At 43.3% G+C, this 21,587-nt stretch overlaps 4 protein-coding genes and 1 non-coding gene across 5 annotated transcripts; all 5 read left to right on the forward strand.

Moving 5' to 3' along the window:
• Positions 1 to 10: 10 nt before the first annotated feature.
• LOC145703309 (protein YIF1A-like) lies at positions 11 to 2,495 on the forward strand. Its single transcript, XM_081780652.1, has 6 exons — positions 11 to 222; positions 266 to 363; positions 435 to 582; positions 629 to 818; positions 867 to 1,099; positions 2,154 to 2,495. Exons 1-6 carry the CDS (start codon positions 11 to 13, stop codon positions 2,233 to 2,235), a joined length of 963 nt encoding a protein of 320 aa, XP_081636778.1. The 3' UTR covers positions 2,236 to 2,495.
• A 1,170-nt stretch (positions 2,496 to 3,665) lies between these two features.
• On the forward strand, positions 3,666 to 3,737 carry TRNAD-GUC (transfer RNA aspartic acid (anticodon GUC)). Its single transcript has one exon. It is a non-coding gene; the product is annotated as a tRNA-Asp (tRNA).
• Positions 3,738 to 5,158: 1,421 nt separating this feature from the next.
• On the forward strand, positions 5,159 to 6,748 carry LOC145702430 (NAD(P)H oxidoreductase RTN4IP1, mitochondrial-like). The gene is made up of 3 exons (XM_081779654.1): positions 5,159 to 5,944; positions 5,989 to 6,268; positions 6,341 to 6,748. Exons 1-3 carry the CDS (start codon positions 5,458 to 5,460, stop codon positions 6,675 to 6,677), a joined length of 1,104 nt encoding a protein of 367 aa, XP_081635780.1. The 5' UTR covers positions 5,159 to 5,457; the 3' UTR covers positions 6,678 to 6,748.
• Positions 6,731 to 9,806, forward strand: LOC145702428 (polycystin-2-like protein 2). The gene is made up of 10 exons (XM_081779651.1): positions 6,731 to 6,879; positions 6,970 to 7,077; positions 7,122 to 7,408; positions 7,470 to 8,449; positions 8,496 to 8,699; positions 8,745 to 8,884; positions 8,976 to 9,035; positions 9,080 to 9,249; positions 9,297 to 9,509; positions 9,553 to 9,806. Exons 1-10 carry the CDS (start codon positions 6,855 to 6,857, stop codon positions 9,592 to 9,594), a joined length of 2,229 nt encoding a protein of 742 aa, XP_081635777.1. The 5' UTR covers positions 6,731 to 6,854; the 3' UTR covers positions 9,595 to 9,806.
• Positions 9,807 to 9,836: 30 nt separating this feature from the next.
• Positions 9,837 to 11,738, forward strand: LOC145702429 (RNA-binding protein 39-like). Its single transcript, XM_081779652.1, has 8 exons — positions 9,837 to 10,040; positions 10,085 to 10,332; positions 10,403 to 10,531; positions 10,594 to 10,790; positions 10,834 to 11,024; positions 11,066 to 11,192; positions 11,234 to 11,485; positions 11,531 to 11,738. Exons 1-8 carry the CDS (start codon positions 9,858 to 9,860, stop codon positions 11,668 to 11,670), a joined length of 1,467 nt encoding a protein of 488 aa, XP_081635778.1. The 5' UTR covers positions 9,837 to 9,857; the 3' UTR covers positions 11,671 to 11,738.
• The last annotated feature ends 9,849 nt before the right edge of the window (positions 11,739 to 21,587 follow it).

Raw genomic sequence — 21,587 nt, forward strand, 5'->3', positions numbered from 1 at the left:
CAATTTCAGAATGAGTCACCAAGGCTTCGAAGACTACTCGAACTACTACAACCCGGGCCAGTTCGACCAGAATTCCGGATATCAGACAAACCTTAACAATCCCTATGAAAACCAGCAGCAACAGGGCTATTCCCAGAACCAATACCAGCAGCAGCCACAACAGCAGCAACAGCAAGTTCAACAGACTCCAACAACTCAAGCCAGTTTTGCGCCGAACCCGATGTACGAGTATTTAATTGCTTTCACTATTCAAAAAGAGTTTCAGGAATTTCATCCCGAACCAGCAAATTGGAGAAATGGGTCTCCAGATGGGCCAGCAATTCCTCAACCAACACACCGACCAATTGAAGGCAAAAGCTCAACGTAAGCGCACTCCCTCCCCTTACCCGCAGCTTTCTTACTTACAGTTACTGTTTGTACAACTATCCTTTTAGAGTACATTCCAACGACGCGGCTTCGATACCTGTTCGCAGTGGACAACGCTTACGTGGCGAGTAAACTAAAGTCCATTCTGTTGCCCTTTTTCAAAAGCGAGTGGCACACGAAATTTCAAAATGACGCAAATAATCCTGTCTGCCCAAGGTTACTTTTCAATCGTCATTTTTTCGGTATAATTTTTAAACTTCAGGGATGACGAAAACGCACACGACATGTACATTCCGACAATGGGCTTCATCACATACATCCTTCTCGCTGGCTACAGTATCGGTCTTCATGGCGAGTTCAACCCCGAACAGCTTGGCGAATATGCCAGCGGTGCTACTGGCTGGATTGTTCTTGAAGTTTTAGTTACTCTTATGGTCATTTTCTTGTTACAGGTTCAAATCATCCTAGCTCATCCAAGTAATTTTCAATTGTTGTTTTAGATTCAATCAGATCTCGGTTATTTGGACATCATCGCATTCGCTGGCTACAAATTCGTCCCGATTATTCTAGCGCTTACTTGTGGATTGGTCTCAAATAGCCACGCAGTCTTCCTTGGAGCGTTGATTTACGGATCTATTGCTCTTTGCACATTTTTGGTGAGATCGCTCAAAGTCCGCGTCCAGTCGAACTCGGCCGCCGCGCACGGACAATACGCCGCTGGGGACACTAGGAAGTAAGTTTTATGCCTTGACGTGCTTTTTTTAAGGTTAACGAAGTTTTCCAGCCCACTTCCGCCTTGTAGACCCCCTATCACCATACGTTTTTAGAATCAGCTGAAAATTCTAAGAATTTTGACCATTTAAAATTCTAGAAAACTCCACTTCCGGTCGATTCTAGAGCCGGAAGTTGTCGAAATTTAGGTGTAAGGGCGAAGTGTGGCCTATCAAATTGATGCTCAGACGATTCCCTATCATTTAAGAAAAGAATCGACACCAACGAGAATCAAACCAACCGAAAAAAACTGAAAAAAATTTGATGATTTTATGCCTTTTTTACATAATTTTACCGGTCGGTTTGACCACGTTTGGGACTTTATCTTCTGATATATTGATTAGAGGGTGAATCAAAATCTTCTGAGCATCAATTTGATAGGTCGCACTCTAATATTACTCCCAAATTTCGTCGACTTCCGGCTCTAGAATCGACCGGAAGTGGAGTTTTCTAGAATTTTAAATGGTCAAAATTCTTAGAATTTACTGCTGATTCTAAAAAGGTATGGTGTTAGGGGGTCTATAAGGCGGAAGTGGGCTGGAAAACTTCGTTAACCTTAAAAAAAGCACGTCCTTACTACTTGTCAGATTGTAGAGTTGAAATATTAACTGAAATTTAAAAAGTAGAGACATTCTTAATAATGACACGCCCCCAATAAATTGTCATATTCGAAGGAAAACTTGGTAAGCTTCTATCCATCATCGTACATGGGTACCGATCAGTTCTGTTTTTCTTAGAGGAGAATAATTGAACTTCTCGGTATTTGTATTTTTTTTTCTTGAGACTGATGGTGATTCCGGCATGGGAATGAGCATTGAACTGCCTGTTTTATCTGTCAACTTGCTAAGATGCTGGGCTCGTTAACCTGTGTAGAAGTCCTGAGTTAGGATCCTAATAGATCTACGCTGCCTTTCATAGAAAATCTTTTAGGGCCCTGACTCAAGATTTCTACTCAGATTGCCGTACCCAGATGCATGTTTTTATTTTCTTCAAATATTCTTAACATTCAATTTCAGGCAATACTTAACGCTTGGAATCGCCGTCGTGCAGCCCCTTCTCTGCTACGTCCTGACCCGCCACCTCTCGCCCTCGGACTAGTGTCTCTTGCATCGTTCCTTGCAGACGCCACCTGTTTTTTAACTAAAATTATTTAAAGCTGCTTCTTCATATTCTTTTCATTTTCCTTTCTGTCGACTACACGCGAAATCTACTATTTTAACTATTCTAGACTAAAAATAATCCGAAACACTTGAATTGTCCATTTCTTAAGTTTTTGAGTTCCTGCTTCTCCAACAAAAAAAAGTCGCAATATGTAAACTTACGTGCAATATGCTTTGAAAAGAGTCCGAAAAAGAAGTTCAGTAAAAGTGAGTAAAATTAAGCATGAGTGCAAAGTCGGAAAAGCGAGTAGTGGCGGTTGTTTCTCCCAAAATGGTGATCTCGGCGGCCGAGGAGCTGAATTTGAAATTGGCGAACGAGGAGAAATTAGCTGCTCTTTTGGTGAGGGATTTCCAAGGGTAGTACTACTACCGTAGTAGAAGGTTATCGGCCGGGCACCTCCCTGAAAGTACCTTTCAGACAGGTATTTCCGGTCCCCTAGCCCCAAACCGAGAAAAGGGTTCAAGCGAACAGGCATTTTTGGGTGCCCGATCGATAGCCCCGCTAAACCTTTCCAGGCATCTTTTAATGTATATATGCGGCTTCTTTTTTTTAATACTCGAAGCCGCAAGCGGCTTCTCGCTTTTTGTTGACCATATTTCTTCATTTTTGAAATCCCTTGAAAAGCAGAAGACTTGACTTACAGACTCCAAGTGCTTGTAAAAAAGAGCGTCAAACATGCTTCTCGCTGCCGCAGAAAGAATTTACAGTCCGACGACTTGGAGCATATTTTGGAAGAATTCGGAGAAGCTCCTTTTCTAGCCGCTCATGAGCCAGAATACGGAGTTGTAAATTACGAAGGAAACGCGTTGCATTTCCACGTCCCAAAGTCGATAGATTTGAGCGAATTGTCCCTTGAAGAAGAAAGACCTGAAATGCTCTTTTCTTCTTTTTCGATGGAGAAATATGCTATCTTGGTTGATGGAAAACCGACCGCCAAATTTCTAAAGGAAGAGATCTAAATCAAGATTTGTTTGTCTTTCCTACGCCCGTGGCTCCTTTTTATAAACCAAAAATAAATTCCTGATCTCTAAAATTCAGAAGCAACCAAAAGTCTTCCAACACAAGTCTCGCTACTACCCCGGCCACTGGGACCTCTACTTGATTCATCTCACGCACGGACTTGGCGACGAGTACGAAGACGAACGTGTTGCTTTTTTCGCCAAAGACTTCGAAAGCAATCCCCATCTGAACGAAATCCTCCCCCAACTAAGATTCATCATTCAACAATGCTCGATGTGTTCTGTCGCGGAGAGACAGCTGAGAATGTTGCAACTGCTCCGGGGACTTCTTCTGAATCCTTTCGTCGATGTGGCGAGATTAGGAAACGGTCGGCCGATTTATAATTACGTTTTTGCTTCTCCCTCCCATCCGTGTTAGTATAGTGGTGAGTATTCCCGCCTGTCACGCGGGCGACCGGGGTTCGATTCCCCGACACGGAGTACTTTTTTCTGTATTCTCAAGATTTTCTCCGTAAAAACCTGTGTAGAAAACTGTGTAGGGACTAAAAACCTGTGTGCTCTACTCAGATCTTAGTTAGCCTGACTCAGGAAAAGAAGATTAATTCTTCACAGGCGCTCAGTCTAAACCCTAGCCTGTGTTTGGCTCGAAAACCAGCGTAGAAAACCTGAGTCAGGGTTTTAAAGATATCCAATGAAAAGCCACCGCGGCAAGGCTGTTTTAAAACCGAAGTCGCTAATACCCTGACTCAGGTGCTCTACACAGGTTTCGGAACCCATAGTCTGCATACACAGGAAATAGAGTCTTTGTGAGTCTCCTGTCAGAATTTCAAGCTTGAAACTAGAACCAGAATTTCGTGAATTTTAAAGCTGAACAAAGTCAAGAGGTTGTGAGTAAATTTGTATGTTCAAGCTTTTGTTCTTTCTTTTTTTGGCAGCTTGTTCAACACAAGCTTACACACGAACACTTCCTTCTCCAGTTTTTTTTTCTAGAGAATATTTTTCGACGAATTATTTTTGATGTAAACTTTGGCCGAGCGTAATGGAAAAGAAGATGAACTGATAAAAATGGCGCAGTTTAGCTTGAGAGATACTGGACCAGAAATGATACCTGGAAAAGAGGGCCTCGAAAGCGCAGTTCAAGAAAGAGCTACGAGCTTTTATAATTTGATGTTTAAACATGGAAGTATTTGTCAGGAAAGGTTGAAAAGCAGCTACGCAATGGCTTTCAAGATAAAAAATAGGGGTCCCCATTTTACGGGCGCGAGACTCAAGTATTTCTTCAACCATTCATCAGGAAAAACTGATTTCCAGTCTCCGGGACATTCATCCAAAAGATGGAAGCATGTTCAGCCTTCTCTCATGCGGCGAGGCTTTCCTTCCAGCTGTGCGAAAAGGAAAGAGTATTCTAGCTCGTGTTGCCTTCCTCCGCCGCAACATTCATTGTCTCACGGAATTGATTATCAGGGACGATGAGCCAGCAGCGAGCATGATGCTTGTCGAGCCCGTCGGTGTTTTTCCGACATCTCTCGCATCCCAGACGCTTCTTTTTTTCAGGATCGGATGACGCGGAAATTGACGCTAATGGAAATGTTAAGTTAACATCTGTTACCGCAAGGTTTCATTCGGGAAAAGAAAAATTCATTGCAAGGACTTTGGCGACAGGATAAGAAGGGACAGTAATGGACAACCGAAATCAAAGAAAAAGAGAAGAACGAAGAATGTTCACGACTGGCTGTGGGGTTAAAAATAATCTATTCACGATCAGTCTTTTTCTTTTAACTCTATGCTGGGCTCGAGAACCTGTGTAGAATGCCTGAGTCAGGTTTTCACACAGGTTGCCGAGCCCAGACTCTACCGATAAAAGTTATCTTTTCATATTTTGATCCCCAAAATAAGGGCTATCCCAGAGCCATCAACGAATCTGTCCTCAAGCACTTCGACCATGAAAAGATGTCGGAGCCAAAAGTGATGAGGATCGCATATGGCAAGCCCCGATCCGTCAATTCTCCAGTGAAAGATCGCCGGTTCTTTAGTCAAAAATTTCCGAGCTTTGAAAGCGGAACCATATTTTCCGGAATCCGAAGATTTAATTTGCGCTCGACCAGCTTTCTCCACTGATTTCTTCTCATTTTCTCGGAACATTCCACTGCCATTCCACTAGATTTAAATAATCAAGAATTGTCGATTTCAGAAAGTTGACATGCGTTTTGCACGAAAACTCTCGACCCGTGTTTGGAGTGCTACTGAATATGGAAACCCCTCAAAAGTACTGTCATTGAGAGAAGTCGAGATTCCCACTACACCGCTGATCAAATGTGACAATAGCCACGTGACTGTGAAAGTAAACGCCGTATCGTTGAATCCGATCGATCACTGGATGGTCAACGGGCGCGGAAAGAATCTCCGAGAGATTTGGGAGAAGCTCGGCAATACGTTTGGGCTCTCTACGCACGACGCATCTGTCGGCGTCATCCCTGGTCGAGATTTCCATGCGACTGTGATGAAAGATGGAGAAAGATTCAAAAAAGGCGATCATGTTGTCGGTGTCAGACATCCTTTCGACTCGGGCTCCTTGCAGGAGAGAATGGTCTTGAATGAAAAGGCACTCTTTCCGGAGAATGGGCAGCTTTCACCCGAGGAGAATGCCTGTCTTCCGTTCGTCACTTCTACTATCATGTCGTCTCTTGGTTAGATTATAAATCTTAATAGAGTTGGATTATTGATTTTCTAGGGATAAGCGGTGGAATATCACTTTTCGGATGTCCTACTGTGAAAACGCTTGCTGACGTAAATACGAAAAAAATCCTGATAGTTGGTGCTACAGGAGGGCTTGGGACCGTCCTAACACAGCTCTTGCTTCAAGACGGGGCGACAGTTGACGTAATCGGCGGAAGAGAAGTATGGAAAATCGAGAACGCGGGGAAAGTCTTGGATTATCACGATGAAGAGTATAGGAAGAGATTGGTGGACGACGACTATGATTTTGTATTCGACTGCGCGGATGGAAAAGCGTAAGTAACAGGGCTTCTTATCTAAAGCTTATCTTCTAAAGAAGAAAATATACCCATGAAACTTTTCTTTAGCCACGAATGGGTGGGTCGCTTTATGAAGCACGAGAAGTCAACTTTAATCAGCTACTCCTCGCCACTCCTACAAATGCTCGGTTCAATGTCGGCGATGAGTGTTCCCGAGTTCATCCTTGTCCACCAAAAAGTTCAGTCCGATCTGAGAAAAGAAGCGGGCGCCGGCGCCGAATTCCGCTTTGGCTTTTTCTCCGAAAGACAAGCTTATTTTGAGCAAATTTCTAAAATTTATTTCAAACCGACTATTTCGAAAGTTTTTGATTTTGAAAGTGTTCCGGAGGCTTTTGAAAGTATGGTCTCAGAATCGCACTTTGGAAAAATTGTCATAAGACTTTAAATTGAGTTTAAAAGATTTGTTGTTATTCTTATTCAAAAATTATTCTCCTGCCTATTCAATTAAAGTTCACAGTCTTTTGAAAAGCTCTATTTTTTAGAGCGGACTTCCTCGGGCAGTAGAAGAAGCGTCCGGAAGAAAACGATATCCGGATAATCCGATTAGTAGAAAATCGTTTCCATGGATTCGGCAGTTGAGTTTATGGGTGAGTTTGGCGAAAGTTAAAAAGTTTTTTTAATAAGAGGAAAAATGACTATGATCTTGTTGGACGATCTTGAGATTCATTACGATTCAGAAAACAACTGGCAGCGCTTTCTGAAGAAAAAGAAGAAAAAGCCAGAAAGTGAAGAAGTGCCAGCGCCGTCTGCGAAAACGAGGAAGAATTCGGAAAGTTCCGTTGACGGTACGTTTGAATTTTTCTTCGTCCGACATCTTTGATTTTCTTAGAAAATAATAATAATTACGACGAACCAGCAGATTCCGACGAAGATGCCCCGAAACAGACCAACACCGGCGCGTTAACATGGGGTCAAAAGATCTTCCGGACAAAGTACACGTGCCCTGGGACGAATCGAACGAACGAATTCATTTTCCGAACATGGCTCAACGAAGTCATCAAATACATTTGCTTCCTGACTTTGTTGACTATCTGCACATTTTCGTACACAAATTCCGACAGTTTTTATTTGACAAATGCGATGAAGACACTGTACGTCGAAGACACAGGAAAGGGTCTTATTCATCACCTAAAGAATTCACTAAAACAGACTCGACCCTGACAAAAAAGGATTTCACGACGTAACGACTGAGAAAGAAATTTGGGACTGGCTCGAAGGGCCCTTTCTCAAAGCAGTTTACGAGAACCAGCTCCTTTATAACGATATGAGCACGCCGCCGCGGATCAGAATGCAGCGAGTGAACGCGAAAGACTGCGACATGCCTGGCTTTGTCGACGAAGGCGAATTATGCTACGACGAGTATCACAAAGCGCGTGAAAACAAAGACGACCTGATTGTCGGATCGGATTTGCCGCAGCCAGCAAGATATACGGAAATTCCAGGCGCGATCGCTGGTTTTGATTACTGGGGACAAGCGCTGCCCTATTTGAGAATGTACTGGGCGGGAGGATACCTCTTGCATCTCCCTGTTCCAAGCGACGAAGTTTTTGAAGTGCCAGCCAAAGCGATCGAGGACATTCGATATTTGAAGGATGAGCTACAATGGCTCTCACGTGGCGCTAGAATTCTCCTAATCGATTGCCAGCTTTACAACAAGAATGTGAATCTATACACAATCATTAGGATGTCTTTCGAACTACCAGCTTCCGGCGGCGTCATCACCCTCGACAAATTCAGCACGATCCATATCTACAGCTCTACCAGCACTCTCGACATTACCACTGTCGTTTGCGAGATTCTGTGGCTAATCTTGATCGGCTACTACTTTGGCGAAAAAGTGTATGAAATGAAAATTCTTGGATTTGGAGGCTTCTTCAAGCATCTTGCTCTTCGAACGCAATTCTTCAATTTGGTCTTTTCTATCGGAGTCGTCATCTTCAAATTGGTCAAGTATGCGATCATCGACACGGATGAAATTAGCAGCTGCGATCCTCAAACAGAAAATGATTGCTACTTGGCGAACTTTGTCTTCTGGCAGAATCAGTTCAACTATTTCCTCGCCATCGTCACTTTCCTTTCCTGGATCGAGCTGAACAAGTTCTTCACCGACTTCGAGAGCACGGCTGTTTTCACAAAAACTCTTCGACGTTGCAGCACGTGAGTCTACTTGACTTCAAGTACAGAACCAGCCGTTTTTTTTTAGTGACTTGACCGCCTTCATCATCGTTTTCTTGATGGTTTTCTTGGCCTACGCCGAGCTCGGAGTGCTCATTTTCGGCGGCGAATTGGACGATTTTAAAAACATGTTCCACGCGACTTACACACTCTTTCGTATCATTCTTGGCGACTTTGATTTCCATGCTATGGAAAGCTCGAATCGCATTTTGGGACCCACTTACTTCATTTGGTAAATCTTCGATTGTAAATATCCCCTTGATAAAAGCTGAATCAGTTATGTCTTCGTGGTCTTCTTCATTTTGGTGAATATGTTCATTGCGATCATATCCGACACTTACTCGGAAGTTCGCGCGGAATTATCTGTCCCTGGGGAGCATCACTATCCGGTTTCCGAGCAAATCGCGGTTCTTAAAGGTAAGCTTTAGTGGAAAAAGCCACTGAACGGCTTGCCTTGAGATGAATCTTTACGTTATCATAACGTCAGATTACTTTATTTCTTCATAAGAGCGTTTCTGGGGTAAACTTGGCTGGACTTCAAATTCCGACGACGATGATTCCGACGATGGTAAGCCTTTCCGTTAGAAAAAAATCATGATTCCGCTGATTCAGAAAACCAAATCGACTGGCATAGCTTCAGAAAAGAAATGGAAAAGTCAGGCTTGGAAGAGGACGAGATTCAGTCTTACTTTCAAAAGTATGATGAGAATGGAAATCTCTTGCTCGACAGGAAGGAGTTCGCTAAGCTGGAGGAATCGTTGACCAAATTGAAAACTCAAAAGGTCAGCCATCAGCGAAGAAAATCATAGGAACATTCTTATTTCTTTAGGATCTAGACACAGTCTCTCAAAAATCAGCGGCAGCTCCGAGTGTAGCTGCTGGAGACGTCTTTGGCCAAGCGCGAGAGACGTTTGTTGATAACGAGAACTTCGATCTTCTTCGAAACCGAGTTGCCAAAATGGAATCTGCCTTTGCCGATTTGACATTGAAAGTCGACGGAATCATCGTAAAATTGGATCAACTTGGGCAGCGACAGAAGCAGGTTTCGTGAAAACTTCTTTAACCCATGCATACTCATGATTTAGGCCCGAATTCCTCACATGGAAAACGCATCAAAAACAAAATAAAAAATGAAATACTTCACAGTGCCTTTATCTTCAGAAATCTGTTCTTTTCTTTCGTTCATAACTTCCCACTGTTATTGTTTGTTTTAACGACGGTTCCCCTTCTAACCCGATCACCTACCTCATTTATCTTTCCATTCCCCCGTTCGCACGTTTTGTTGCAATAGTAGTTCAGTGCCATTTCGCTTCAAATTTCTGAATAAACTTCAATTAAACAAAAATATCAGTCTTTTTCTTCAAAACAGCAGTGAAAACATTAAACAAAGATGGGTTTCGAATCGGACGTTCGTGAATACCACCGTCGAGCAGGCCGCAGACCCGACGAGGATGACAGTAAAAGAGGCAGTAGACGACCTGCCCAGGCAGGAAACTTCCAACCAAGACAAATGCGCGTCAAAAAGGAGGAGCCCGAAATCGATTTCAAGACGAGAATGAAGAATCTGACCAAAGTGAGTCATTTCTTGTCTCTGGTTGATGCGAGATTTGATTTTAGACGGCGGCAAAAACGCACTCTTGGATAAAGAAGGAAGATCCAGACACCAAGCCAGTCAAGGTGAAGAAGGAAAGAAGGCGGAAATCGTACGACAGCTATTCGGAAGATTCTGAGGAGGAAGACAGGCGGTTAACGAGGAAAGCGAAGAAGAAACTCGGCCTATCGGATTCCGACGAGGAGCTCGAGCTTTCCGCCCGCGAGCGGGACGCTAGAACAGTAATCGCCATGCAGCTTGCTCACGAGATCAGGTGAGCATCTTCCGGAAATAGACGATAGATAGGAAAAGTGATCCTAATTCATTCTAATTTTCTCTCCTAGAGAATTCGACCTGAAGGACTTTTTCTCCTCGGTTGGAGATGTTCGCGCAGTCAAGCTGATAAAAGACGAAAGGCACAAAACGCAGGGACTGGCGTATATAGAGTTTAAACATGTTCAATCCGTTCCCTTAGGAAAGTGTTCAAGGCGATAATATAACCCTATCTTTCTGCAAAGCTTTTGAACAAATTAAAAGCGATGGGTCTGACGGGACAGAGAGTATTGGGAAGAGCGATCGTGGTCCACCACGCTCAGGCCGACAAGAATCGACACTCGGAAAAGCTAGAGCAGGCGAAAAAGAATCTGATGAAAGCTGGCACCGGGCCATACAAAATCAGAGTCGACAAATTGCACAAAACTGTCACCGAAGAACAGCTCAAAATGATCATGGGTAAGTGGATTGGTATAATTGCCTGAATTTGACGAATTTAAAGAGCCATTTGGCCGCGTGGAAAAGGTTCAAATAATCAAGGATGGCTTTTCTGGCGGCTCTTCCGGCACAGCGTTCGTGACCTTTGTCGACTGCGAGGGCGGTGAAGATGCGATCCGGCATTTGCACAACTTCGATTTGGGAGGACTTAACCTTATTCTCAGAATGGTCGCGAAAGGCAAAGCTGCCAGAGAGGTGAATCTCCAATTTTAACTTCTCTAGTAAGCACTGTCTAGCACGAGCACGATATGCGCCAGTTGATGATTGAAAGCAGCCACAATCCAAACGCGATGAAGGCAATGCTAGACTATCAACCTAAAAAGGCTATCGAGGGCGTCCAGTATACTCCTGTGAAATCAGAAGGTAGTATCTGATTGCTTTCTGCTTGACATTTTAGTTTTTAGTCTCGGCGGCTGGTTCCGGATACGGCAACTCGAAAGCGGCCCAGCGTATGATGGCCAGACGGCAAGCTGCTCCGATCAGTACGCAGTGCTTCCAAATCGCCAATGCATTCGATGTCAATTCTGAAAAAGGAAAGTGGCCAGAAAAAGTGCGAAAAGAAGTTATCCAACGAGTGTCCAACTTTGGAGATGTGTATCACGTCCATGTGGACCAAAACAGCTTGGCGGGCAACGTCTTCGTTAAAGTCGCTTCAGGTTCGAAAACTCCAAGACTGACTTCTCTCACCAACTGTTTTATAGCCGCTTCTTGCCAATCCGCTGTGAACTCGCTGCACGGGCGACAATTCCGCGGCCGAAGCGTAACCGCCGCGTATATTCCACTGCCAAATTATCATCAATTGTTTCCTGCTTCTGTTTCTGCTTCCGCAGCACTCAAATAGAACGTATTTCTTCAAAAATATTTTCGATTGTCTAAGCATTTATGTGCAATAAAAGAATAAATTGGAAATTTTTTTAAATAGATGATCTATCAAGGCGTCAATATGTTAATGAATTGACGTTATTTTTTTGCCATATTGGATAAGAGTTGCCCCGTTGGAAAGGGCACAGGACGAGAATCATCGTCCTAGCGCGCTTGAGATGGAAAATTATTTCCATTTTTATGTTTCCATATCCGCCTAGTTGCCTCTTATGTCCTCTAAGAATGGTTACTCTCGGTTTTCCAGAAGATGTGAATAATGAAGATAAATTCCGGCTTAGCAGATGTTTTTTTCCTTCAAAAATTGGTGGTGCTCCAGGCAGCGTGTTATTCATTCATACAATCCTAGGGGGCTTAGTCTTAGCCTTTCTCGTTCAGCGTTTTTTTTTTCATACTTTTACATAACTGCTTCGAAGCCTGGCTTATTCCTCACGGCGATTTTCCTCGAGAATGTAGTACTTGCAAGTCGAGCATGCGCTTTTTGATGCAAATGTACAGCCCCGGAGACTCAACGGGTACACACTTCTGCTTTTAATTCTTCCCATCATTTTCAAATTAAGATTCATTTCACCGCACAATTTATGTGTTCATCTGTTCGTCAAAAAATGGCTGCACCGCTGCTCCACTGGTGCTAAGGCAGCAACTGCCCTTGAAAAACGCGTTCTATCCCGAAGAACCGCCCAGTTACGATGATCCGATTGAGGCAATCAAGTTCAAAAACAACTACCCTAGTCCAAACATGTGCGTTGTCTGCGGCTACCCAGGCCCGAATAGATGCGCCAAGTGCAAAAAGACGTTTTACTGCTCGCGGGAACACCAACTAGCACATTGGAAGGAAGGTCACAAGAAAAGATGCAACATTGAAAAGGGCGACCTGGAGTCAGGTGAGTTCCTCTTTGACGAGTTCGAGCTGGTATCGGAAGAGTTTGACGATCAACAACTGACAGGAGGCAAAGAGTTTGAAGAAGATGATGGAGAGGAAATCGCCGACCTGGAATCTGCGCAACGGCAAGCTGGTAAATCCTGAATATTTTGCTATATAAAATGTACCTATAAATATCAAATGAAAGTTCATCTGGTCTCATTATTATCTAGAGAGCGTCGAGCAAACTTTTGAAAACGACGAGAAAGAGCTGGGAAATGATAAAAATGAAGATGTGGAGGAACTAGTACAGGTAGAGAGTTTGTTACATTCGAAAAATCCGGGAAGCAGGATAATTGAGGCGGATATGGCTTACCTATAAAGACGATTCATACGTTACCAAGTATAACGCTGAATAAATTCTTTTTCCTTCCGCATCATTCGACCTGATTCATGTCAGTTGACTAGGATCAGAAGGGAGCGTCCTAAATGCTCCATTTTCGGAGCGCTGGCGTCCTCTACCCGGGCTATATAAGCTTCTGTTTCCTTCTGCTTTTCATTCTTCGAAAAGCAATGTTTATCAGCACTGTAATAATCGAAACGCAGAGTTACGGCTCGTACGTTTGGAAAAACGTATGCCGTGTTATTCGAGGCGTTGATCTCAGTCGCGAAATAGTCGAATTTCTAAAAAGTCGGAATTCTTGGGAATCAATGACGACTTTTCGGCTGCTCTACAAAGGGGTTCGAATCAACGAAAACTTGCCGTTCTTTCAAGTCTTCCCCTCGATTCTGCATCCTGCAGAAGAAGTGCTTCACATTTACGCTGCTGAAATCGAGCAACCCAGTGCCGTCTCCCGACAGCTACGAAATATACGCGTTCTAGCGCGTAACGTCTCCTCCTGTGCCGAGGCATACGAAAGCGGACTCGTTCCCGCCCAGCGAAAAAGGTTCAACTTCCCCGAAAGAGAGCCTCGAGCAACTATCGCCGCCGAATCGCTTGTCGCCGCCGTCGGTGAAAATTCCGAAGTATTTGGACGCACGAGCTCGACTTTGAAGAGCTTCGCAAAACGCCTTCGTGACCCCGCGACTGTTGGTGTTGAGTTGGTAAAAATGCGCGCGGAGGTTCAAAACACAATGGATATGCTGCGATATGCGAGCAATATGCACAACCTTCAGCGAAAATTATTTGGGCAGCAGCAACTCAACAATTTTTAATGATGATTCCCCTGACAAAAAAAAATACATTTTTAACTGCCTTGAAAATATAAAAATGCAAACAAATTGAGATCTCTTTGAAAATTTTGAAATTTTAGATGTTCTTTGAAAATATTATTTTTTTCGCGATAAATTTCTAATTATATTTAGGAGTTGAGCGATGAAAAATTCCAAAGATGGGTTGGATACTTCAAGAAAGAGCCAGAACAAGTGGTCAGATATCAACGAGGTGGAAAGTACTTGACTCCGAAAGGATGGAAAAATGTCGATTTCGGCAAGTGCAAAGCTTGTTATTCAGGGCAGTTGTTTTCATTTGTTTGCCAGACAGAATGATTTGGTTACTCACTGATAATAGCGAAGCAGTTACAATTAAATGAAACCGTTATAAGAACGCGAATTCGAATTTCAGCTCACACCGCACTTGTTCACTTTATGTCAAGGAAGAGTTTATAAATCTGTATTTATATGCTCAAATATGAATTCTCTGATACACGAATTAAAAAAAAAACTCAAAAAAGTCGAAGAAGATATTGCAACAATCCTTGTTGCCGTTTGTAAGAATGACTGTAAAACGAGCGTCGATGGATTTGTGCGCGAATATGCTGTTACTATTTGTAACGAAAAATAATAAATTTCAAGCATATGAAATAAACTCCGACTGTTTTTTTGCAGTGGAATTTCATGAAAGAATTTTTTATCCAAAAAGAAAAGCGTTTCTGGCGGCAAATGCGATGGTGGAAGCTCTGCTCCCTGAAAACTTGATAGCATGCAAGTGTGATTAGTTTGCTTACTATTTATTTTCGTGTAAGAGTTATTGAATAAGCTCGAGGCAGAAGATACCATTTTTCTTTTTCCATGTTGTAATTTTCGTTGACTAAAAGAAGAAACTCGTTGTTGTCTCCGTAATAAACAAAATCGTTGAAGCGGTTGAAGCATTCTTTCATCATTTCTTCAGAAGCGTAGAATTCGCGAAAAAGAGGAACTCTGATTTGAGAGCCGGAATGGGCGATTAAAGTGTTTTGGAGAATGAATTCGGAGTTTTCGATTCGGTCCAGCACCATTTGGTGGAAAATTATTAAGCCATCGGGATTCAGGTAGGCGCCGGTGACGGTTAGGGGACGGGTGAAGACGATTTTGTGGTGGAGGAGGACTAGAGCAATGATTTTATTTAAAATCACGAGATATTTTCATAAAAACCTTCTTCAAAATAAAAATCGCCTTTAATTTGATAGCAAAATTTTTTGATAATGTCCCATCCACTTTCATTTAAATAAGTTCCCAGTTTCATTCTTTTGAGAAGCAAGTCAACGTTATTTGTTTGAAATTGTTGCTCTTCTTCTCTCGGATTCAGATTCAAGCCAGCCAAACTGCGGGGGTAAATAATCATCGTCATATGAGTGAAGATGTTTTCGAGAGTAAAATTTTGTTCCATTATATAGTCATCAATTTTCAAATCATTTTTGAGTGCCCATCTCAAAAGAACAGAAACTGAAATGGGGACACAAAGATTGCTTTCTTTTTGGTTTAAAACTCTCTTCGTCACATTTTTGAAGTCGAAATTGATCTGTCTCGTCAGTTTTTGTTTGAGATTGGCCATTGCCGAGGATTTCGTCAAATTTGGATCGTCCAGGCAAAAATCAGGAGCCGCGTTCTTCAAAGAAATTATTTTGGACAAGTTTTCGATTTCTTTGTTTGATGGTGGATGTTTTGTGAGCCACTCAGCATTACAGGACTTAAAACGGTAATTTATAAAAGGCTAAGAAGACTTTCCTTCAATTCTTCTTCGATTTTTTCTCGTTCATTCTCTTCGATTGGCTTGAACAGAAGACTCCAAGCTGTTTTCCAATCACACAGAATCAGAATGTGAAGTGGTGATGCATATTCGTCGCCTCCATATTCCCCACAAAGTTGATGGCCTTTCGAAAAAGCAGCAGATCCAGCATCTTAGAAAATTAATGAACACAGAAGCAATCTATGTTCAAATAACTTGAATTTAAAACTTACATAAACATTCCATATCTCTATATTTGCTCCCTCTCCTCGCGTAGCCCATTCTTTGATAGCTCTCTATTCCAGTAATTTCACAAATAGTTCCAAAATCTATCCATTTGCATTCTCCATTTTTCAGTAAAATATTTTCCGGCTTCTGATCGCAATGCCAAATTCCAACCCTTCCTAAATACTGCTCTCCCACTCTCACTTCAATCGCGATTTTCTTCCTTTCTTCCAAATTCAAATTCTCTTCTTTTAATCTTCTTCGCAAATCGCAGTCGCACTTTTCCATAATTGTAATCCATCCAAGGCAGTCCTCTCTTTTTCCGTCTTTGCTCGAGTAAATTTCGATGTTGCAGAAATTCTTGATCACGTTTGTGTGCACTGGGATTACTTCGTCGTCTTCTTTGTCGTTTGTCGCGGATCCATAATCTTGAAATTCTAGAATATCAAATTGTCGAATTATTCGATGATGAATTTAAAAACCTTTCAAAAGATGAATCCCAAACTCCAACTCCTCATTCTCCTCCACAAAAAGCGCGGAGTCAAAAACCTGAACCCGAACAGCCACTTCTAATTCTCCAAATCTCTCTTCCAAAACAACCGCTTCTCCTCCAGAAGAAATAATTCTTCGTTGAAGAAACTCATCGAGAATCCATTCTCCAGTTTCTTCTTTTAATTCCGAACGTTGAATTTTTCGCCCTTCGAATTGAGGATTTTTTTCGAGGATCATTTTTTGAAATGAAGTTATTTCCCATTCTTCCGATTCTTTTTCTCCGTATTTAAGGTAAAAAACTTTTCCTTTTCCATTTTCAAAAATAACCTCCTCCCATCCAGCACACCCATCATCTTCAAACTCGCTTCTCTCCACCGACAGAATCAGTCTATCCAAATTATCTCTGCTCGTCGTTCTTTTCAATTTCCTTTTAAAATCTTCCAACCATTTCTCAATGACGTCTCTGGTCAATTCTCTTGGATGAAATTCGTTCATTCTTGCTTTGATGGGGAAAGGAACTTTGGTTTTTAGAATGTTATGGAAGAATTGAGTTTTCTGCGAAATAAAACAAGCGAGATTCCCGCTGAAAGAGAGAAAATCAAATATTGAAATAGTATCGAATGTCAGTTAAGTAAATCCAGAAAAAGCGAAAGTCCAACCTTCAAAAATCTGAAGACGATAACCGCAAGAATGACCGCATTATATTTTACTTGCGAGGACACATGTTGAATATTTACACCGGAAATGCTTCCGACGAGATTGCAAAGATGACCGACATCGCTCTCGAGATAAAATGGTCGAAGATTCTGTGCGCCGATTGATTAACAATAGTCTATTGTCAATAGAGTCCCAAAATTAAGCCGCCTCTTTGATCCGAAATCGCTAAAAACCGGCCAAATTTGGATCCTTTTGCGATAAAAAGCCCGTTCACTTATCCTACCACGAATCTTTATTAATTGAATCGAATATGAAGAAGGGAAACAGAAAGTATTCGATAAATCTCGTTTATCGAAGTGACGATGACAATTTGAAAGAAAAAGTATAATTTGGTTTGTACAGTTAAAACGGAAGTATGAGATTAACCAGGTTGATCAAACTGACGATGATAATTTGAAAGAAGAAAAAAATTTATATTGTAAATCAAGTTTGAGCGGGAAGCGCGTTAGAAATCTCATGGTAAAGTTTCAGAATTGGGGTTCGCGCAAAGCCAATGTATTCTCGCGAACCTCAGATTCTGCCATCCTCCTCAATGGTTACTTCGATACCCACTGATCGGCCGCCGAGGTGTCAAGATAGACGAAATTTCGCACAGTGTCAGATCCGGAAGCATCGTAGAAGTTGTCAGAAACGAAGAAATCGAAATTTCCGGTCGACGGAGCAGATGCCACTGGGTAGCTATCCGTAAATAACGATTCGTTGTCAACAACAATTTGGGTATACATAAGGCCCGAAGCCTGATTAATGAATTGTTCGGCAACGATGGTGTACCATTGGCCCGGCGTGCATGGCTTGTCAACGTATGAGTGATGGTGAGCGCCGTTAGGATTGTTGACGCCGATGTAGAATTTGCTTTCATTGGGGTAGTGGAATATGATGAATTGCCGATCGCCAACTGCGCCTCTGTTTTCGGATGTAGACGTAACTCGGAGAATATTCTGCCATTCAGTTGTCGAAGATGAAGAGCAAAGAACATCGGCGACAATTTGATAGGATTGAGAAACAGTAACAGATTTCAAGAGATTGTTTCGGCTTGGATTGACCCCGCAGCCATCAATTATGTTCGTACAGATAACTGGATCCCCTATAGATGGATCCAAACATCTGTCGACGGCGCATTGAGCAACTTCTGGTAATCGTTGGTAGACGAAGTTCTTGACTGTGAATGCGGTTCCGGCAACGTACCAGTCGTCAGCCACGAAGGCTTTAAGCTCTTGGCCTGCACCGAAGGCCTGAGCGTAAGCGTAAATCTTCGAGGAAATTTCAACTCCGTCATGAGTGACAGTGAACTGAACATTTTCTGGATCACCAGCAACTTGATGGACGTCGACGGCGATGTTGAACCACTGGCCATCAGTGCAGGTGAAATCTGTGTGGTGCTCGCCGTCTGAATCAGTCGGATCATTGACACCGATCCACATTTTTTGCTCGTCTGGGTATCGGAAGAGGGCGAAGGTTCGATCACCAAGGCTGGTATCGTCCTCTCCTTTAGTAACGTGGAAGATATTTATCCATTCTCCGACAGGCATGCTGTGATCGCAGTATACGTCTGCAGAGAATTGGTAGTTGATGGAAGAGGTGAGGGTGGCGGCTTGGACATTTCTGACCGGGACGGCGGCGCAGGCGTCGACGATGACATCGCAGTTGTCAAGTCCGGCACAAGGATCTTCAGAAACGCACGGATCTTCCGTGGTTGTTGTCGTAGTCGTTGTTGTGGTTGTAGTTGTAGTGGTTGTTGTTGTAGTTGTGACATCTTCGAATCGTTGATAGACGAAATTTTTGACAAAATACGTGGACGCTGCAGGATACCAATCGTCGGAGACGTATGCTTCAAGATTGCCAGCGAATGCTGAGCTGAACGGGTACGAACCAGATCCAAGAGATTCTCCGTTCTTAGTTACGGTATATTCAACAAGTTCTAGATCAGCAGCATTTTGGTTGGCTTCGACAGCGATGTTGAACCATTCTCCATCAGTGCAAGTGAAAGTCATGGCATGTCCGAAATCTGAGTCATTTGGATCGTTGACTTCAATCCACAGTCTGTCATCGCTAGCATATCGGAAAAGAGCGAAGGTTCGATCGCCGAGGGTGGTATCGTCGGTTCCTTGGGTAACGTGGAAAATGTTCAACCAGTCGCCGGTTGGCATGCTGTTGTGAGCACAGTAAACATCAGCGGAGAAGCGGTAGTTGACGGCGGAATTGAGAGCTCGGAGTTGAGTGTTTCTGACGGGTTCTACTGGGCAGGCACCAACGATTGCCTCGCAGCTGTCAAGGCCAGCGCAGGAATCTTCGGAGTGACATGGGTCTTGGGTGGTTGTCGTCGTTGTTGTAGTGGTGGTCGTGGTTGTTGTGGTTGTGGTCGTTGTTGTTGTGGTTGTGGTCGTTGTTGTCGTGGTTGTTGTTGCGTCTGCAAATCGCTGGTAAACGAAATTTTTGACAAAATACGTGGACGCTGCAGGATACCAATCGTCGGAGACGTATGCTTCAAGATTGCCAACGAATGCTGAGCTGAACGGGTACGAACCAGATCCAAGAGATTCTCCGTTCTTAGTTACGGAATATTCAACAAGTTCTAGATCAGCAGCATTTTGGTTGGCTTCGACAGCGATGTTGAACCATTCACCGTCAGTGCAAGTGAAAGTAATAGCATGCCCGAAATCAGTATCTTGTGGATCGTTGACTTCAATCCAGAGTCTGTCATCGTTAGCGTATCGGAAAAGAGCGAAGGTTCGATCACCAAGGGTGGTATCGTCAGTTCCTTGGGTAACGTGGAAAATATTCAACCAGTCGCCGTTCGGCATGCTGTTGTGGGCACAGTAAACATCAGCGGAGAATCGGTAGTTGACGGCAGAATTGAGAGCTCGGAGCTGAGTGTTTCTGGTGGGTTCTACGGCACAGGCACCAACGATTTCCTCACAGCCATCAAGGCCAGCGCAGGAGTCTTCGGAGTGACATGGGTCTTGGGTGGTTGTCGTCGTTGTTGTAGTGGTGGTCGTGGTTGTTGTTGTAGTGGTGGTTGTCGATGTGGTGGTAGTTGTTGTTGTTGCGTCGGCAAATCGTTGGTAGACGAAATTTCTGACCACATAGGCTGAACCAGCGGGGTACCAGTCGTCAGAAACGTAGGCAAGAAGATTGCCATCAAAAGCTTGGCTTGTGGCGTATGAGTTTGTGGCGATTTCAGCACCGTTATGAGTGACAGAGTACTGAACAGTATCAAGGTCTCCTTCGACTTGTCGTTGTTCGACAGCAATATTGAACCATTCACCGTCGGTGCAGCTGAAAGTTGTGGCATCCTCGAAATCAGTGTCAGTTGGGTCGTTGACACCGATCCACATTCTGTTGTCGTTTGCGTATCGGAAGAGAGCGAAGGTTCGGTCACCAAGGCTGGTATCGTCAGTTCCTTTAGTGACGTGGAAGATGTTCAGCCACTCACCAAATGGCATACTGTGGTCGCAGTAAACGTCAGCAGAGAAGCGGAAGTTGACGGCGGAGTTGAGAGCTTGGAGTTGGGTGTTTCTGATCGGGGTGGTCGCGCATCCGCCAACGATCACCTGGCAGCCGTCAAGCCCAGCGCATGAGTCTACGGAAAGACATGGGTCTTCAGTGGTTGTTGTCGTCGTTGTTGAAGATGTGGTAGTTGTTGTCTTCCCGACGCAGGAGCTCTCCCAATCTTCTTTATTCCAAAATGGCGGTCGGAACTCGCCGTCGACGCAACGCACTCGGCCGTTAAAAGTTCCATCTTCGCAGAAGACATCGTAACTGGCTCGCTTTTTGTTGATCAGCCTGGCAAACGTGAGCGATCCGTCCTGGATGCTTGTGGCGGCAGCTGCGGCGTCGCAAGGATGAGCTGGTTTTGGTGAGCATCTCAAGGTGGTTCCAGCGGGAAGATTTCTTGAGTAGAGGGTTAGAACGATCTTTTTTGTGTAGACTTACTTTCTAGCGATCGTAGCTGGATCTCCACATCGAGCCATAAATCGGACGCCGTCCTTTTTTGGCTTCGAGATTGATTTCTCGGTCCATTCCGGGTCCATTCCCTGATTACAGATCGGATGGCATCTGACCTTGGATCTCAATTTGCCGTAACCTGGGCAAAGCCACGATCCATTCTCTACGGGAAACAGATCCTGTGTCTCGTCGATTTTGGCATCGCAGAGAACTCGTCGAGCTTCTCTCTCGTCCTGAGTCAGCTGGTTGTACTGCTGAAAGTAGCCTCCTTGGACAACTCCGACGGCTGGAAGGTATTGGATGAGCTTCATTCTCTTAAGTTGCTAGATAAAAGTTTGAGACTTTATCTAGCTGTTCTTTTCGAAGAAAGCTTGATTTTACGAGTTACGACGAAGTTTATATAGGATCTCTACATGCATTTTTTTCGTGAAACCGTGTGGTGGCGAGCGCGCGCTGTTTTCTTGAAAATAATCCGCTCGATTTCAGAATCGCACAAAAGAAACCCCAAGAGAAAAATCGAAAATAATCCCCCTTTTTTCATTGATATTTTATGATACATTGGAAATAAAAAAAATACATTTTATAAATATTTTTTAAAAATATATATAATGAAATCTTTCAAAAAATATATTATGCCTATATTTATAATATA

The sequence above is a fragment of the Oikopleura dioica genome, chromosome PAR, assembly GCF_907165135.1.
Source record: "Oikopleura dioica chromosome PAR, OKI2018_I68_1.0, whole genome shotgun sequence".
Lineage (NCBI taxonomy): Eukaryota > Metazoa > Chordata > Appendicularia > Copelata > Oikopleuridae > Oikopleura > Oikopleura dioica.

Excerpts from the sequence above, each read along its gene's own strand:
- LOC145703309 (XM_081780652.1), top strand. The coding sequence starts at position 11 with ATGAGTCACCAAGGCTTCGAAGACTACTCGAACTACTACAACCCGGGC. Across the intron at positions 223-265 it reads AGTTTTGCGCCGAACCCGAT|GAATTTCATCCCGAACCAGC; the intron begins GTACGAGTATTT and ends AAAGAGTTTCAG. Across the intron at positions 819-866 it reads TGGTCATTTTCTTGTTACAG|ATTCAATCAGATCTCGGTTA; the intron begins GTTCAAATCATC and ends TTGTTGTTTTAG.
- LOC145702430 (XM_081779654.1), top strand. The coding sequence starts at position 5,458 with ATGCGTTTTGCACGAAAACTCTCGACCCGTGTTTGGAGTGCTACTGAA. Across the intron at positions 5,945-5,988 it reads TACTATCATGTCGTCTCTTG|GGATAAGCGGTGGAATATCA; the intron begins GTTAGATTATAA and ends TTGATTTTCTAG. Across the intron at positions 6,269-6,340 it reads GACTGCGCGGATGGAAAAGC|CCACGAATGGGTGGGTCGCT; the intron begins GTAAGTAACAGG and ends ACTTTTCTTTAG.
- LOC145702428 (XM_081779651.1), top strand. The coding sequence starts at position 6,855 with ATGGATTCGGCAGTTGAGTTTATGG. Across the intron at positions 9,250-9,296 it reads CCAAATTGAAAACTCAAAAG|GATCTAGACACAGTCTCTCA; the intron begins GTCAGCCATCAG and ends TTATTTCTTTAG. Across the intron at positions 9,510-9,552 it reads TTGGGCAGCGACAGAAGCAG|GCCCGAATTCCTCACATGGA; the intron begins GTTTCGTGAAAA and ends CTCATGATTTAG.
- LOC145702429 (XM_081779652.1), top strand. The coding sequence starts at position 9,858 with ATGGGTTTCGAATCGGACGTTCGTGAATACCACCGTCGAGCAGGCCGC. Across the intron at positions 10,041-10,084 it reads GAATGAAGAATCTGACCAAA|ACGGCGGCAAAAACGCACTC; the intron begins GTGAGTCATTTC and ends ATTTGATTTTAG. Across the intron at positions 11,193-11,233 it reads TACTCCTGTGAAATCAGAAG|TCTCGGCGGCTGGTTCCGGA; the intron begins GTAGTATCTGAT and ends TTTAGTTTTTAG.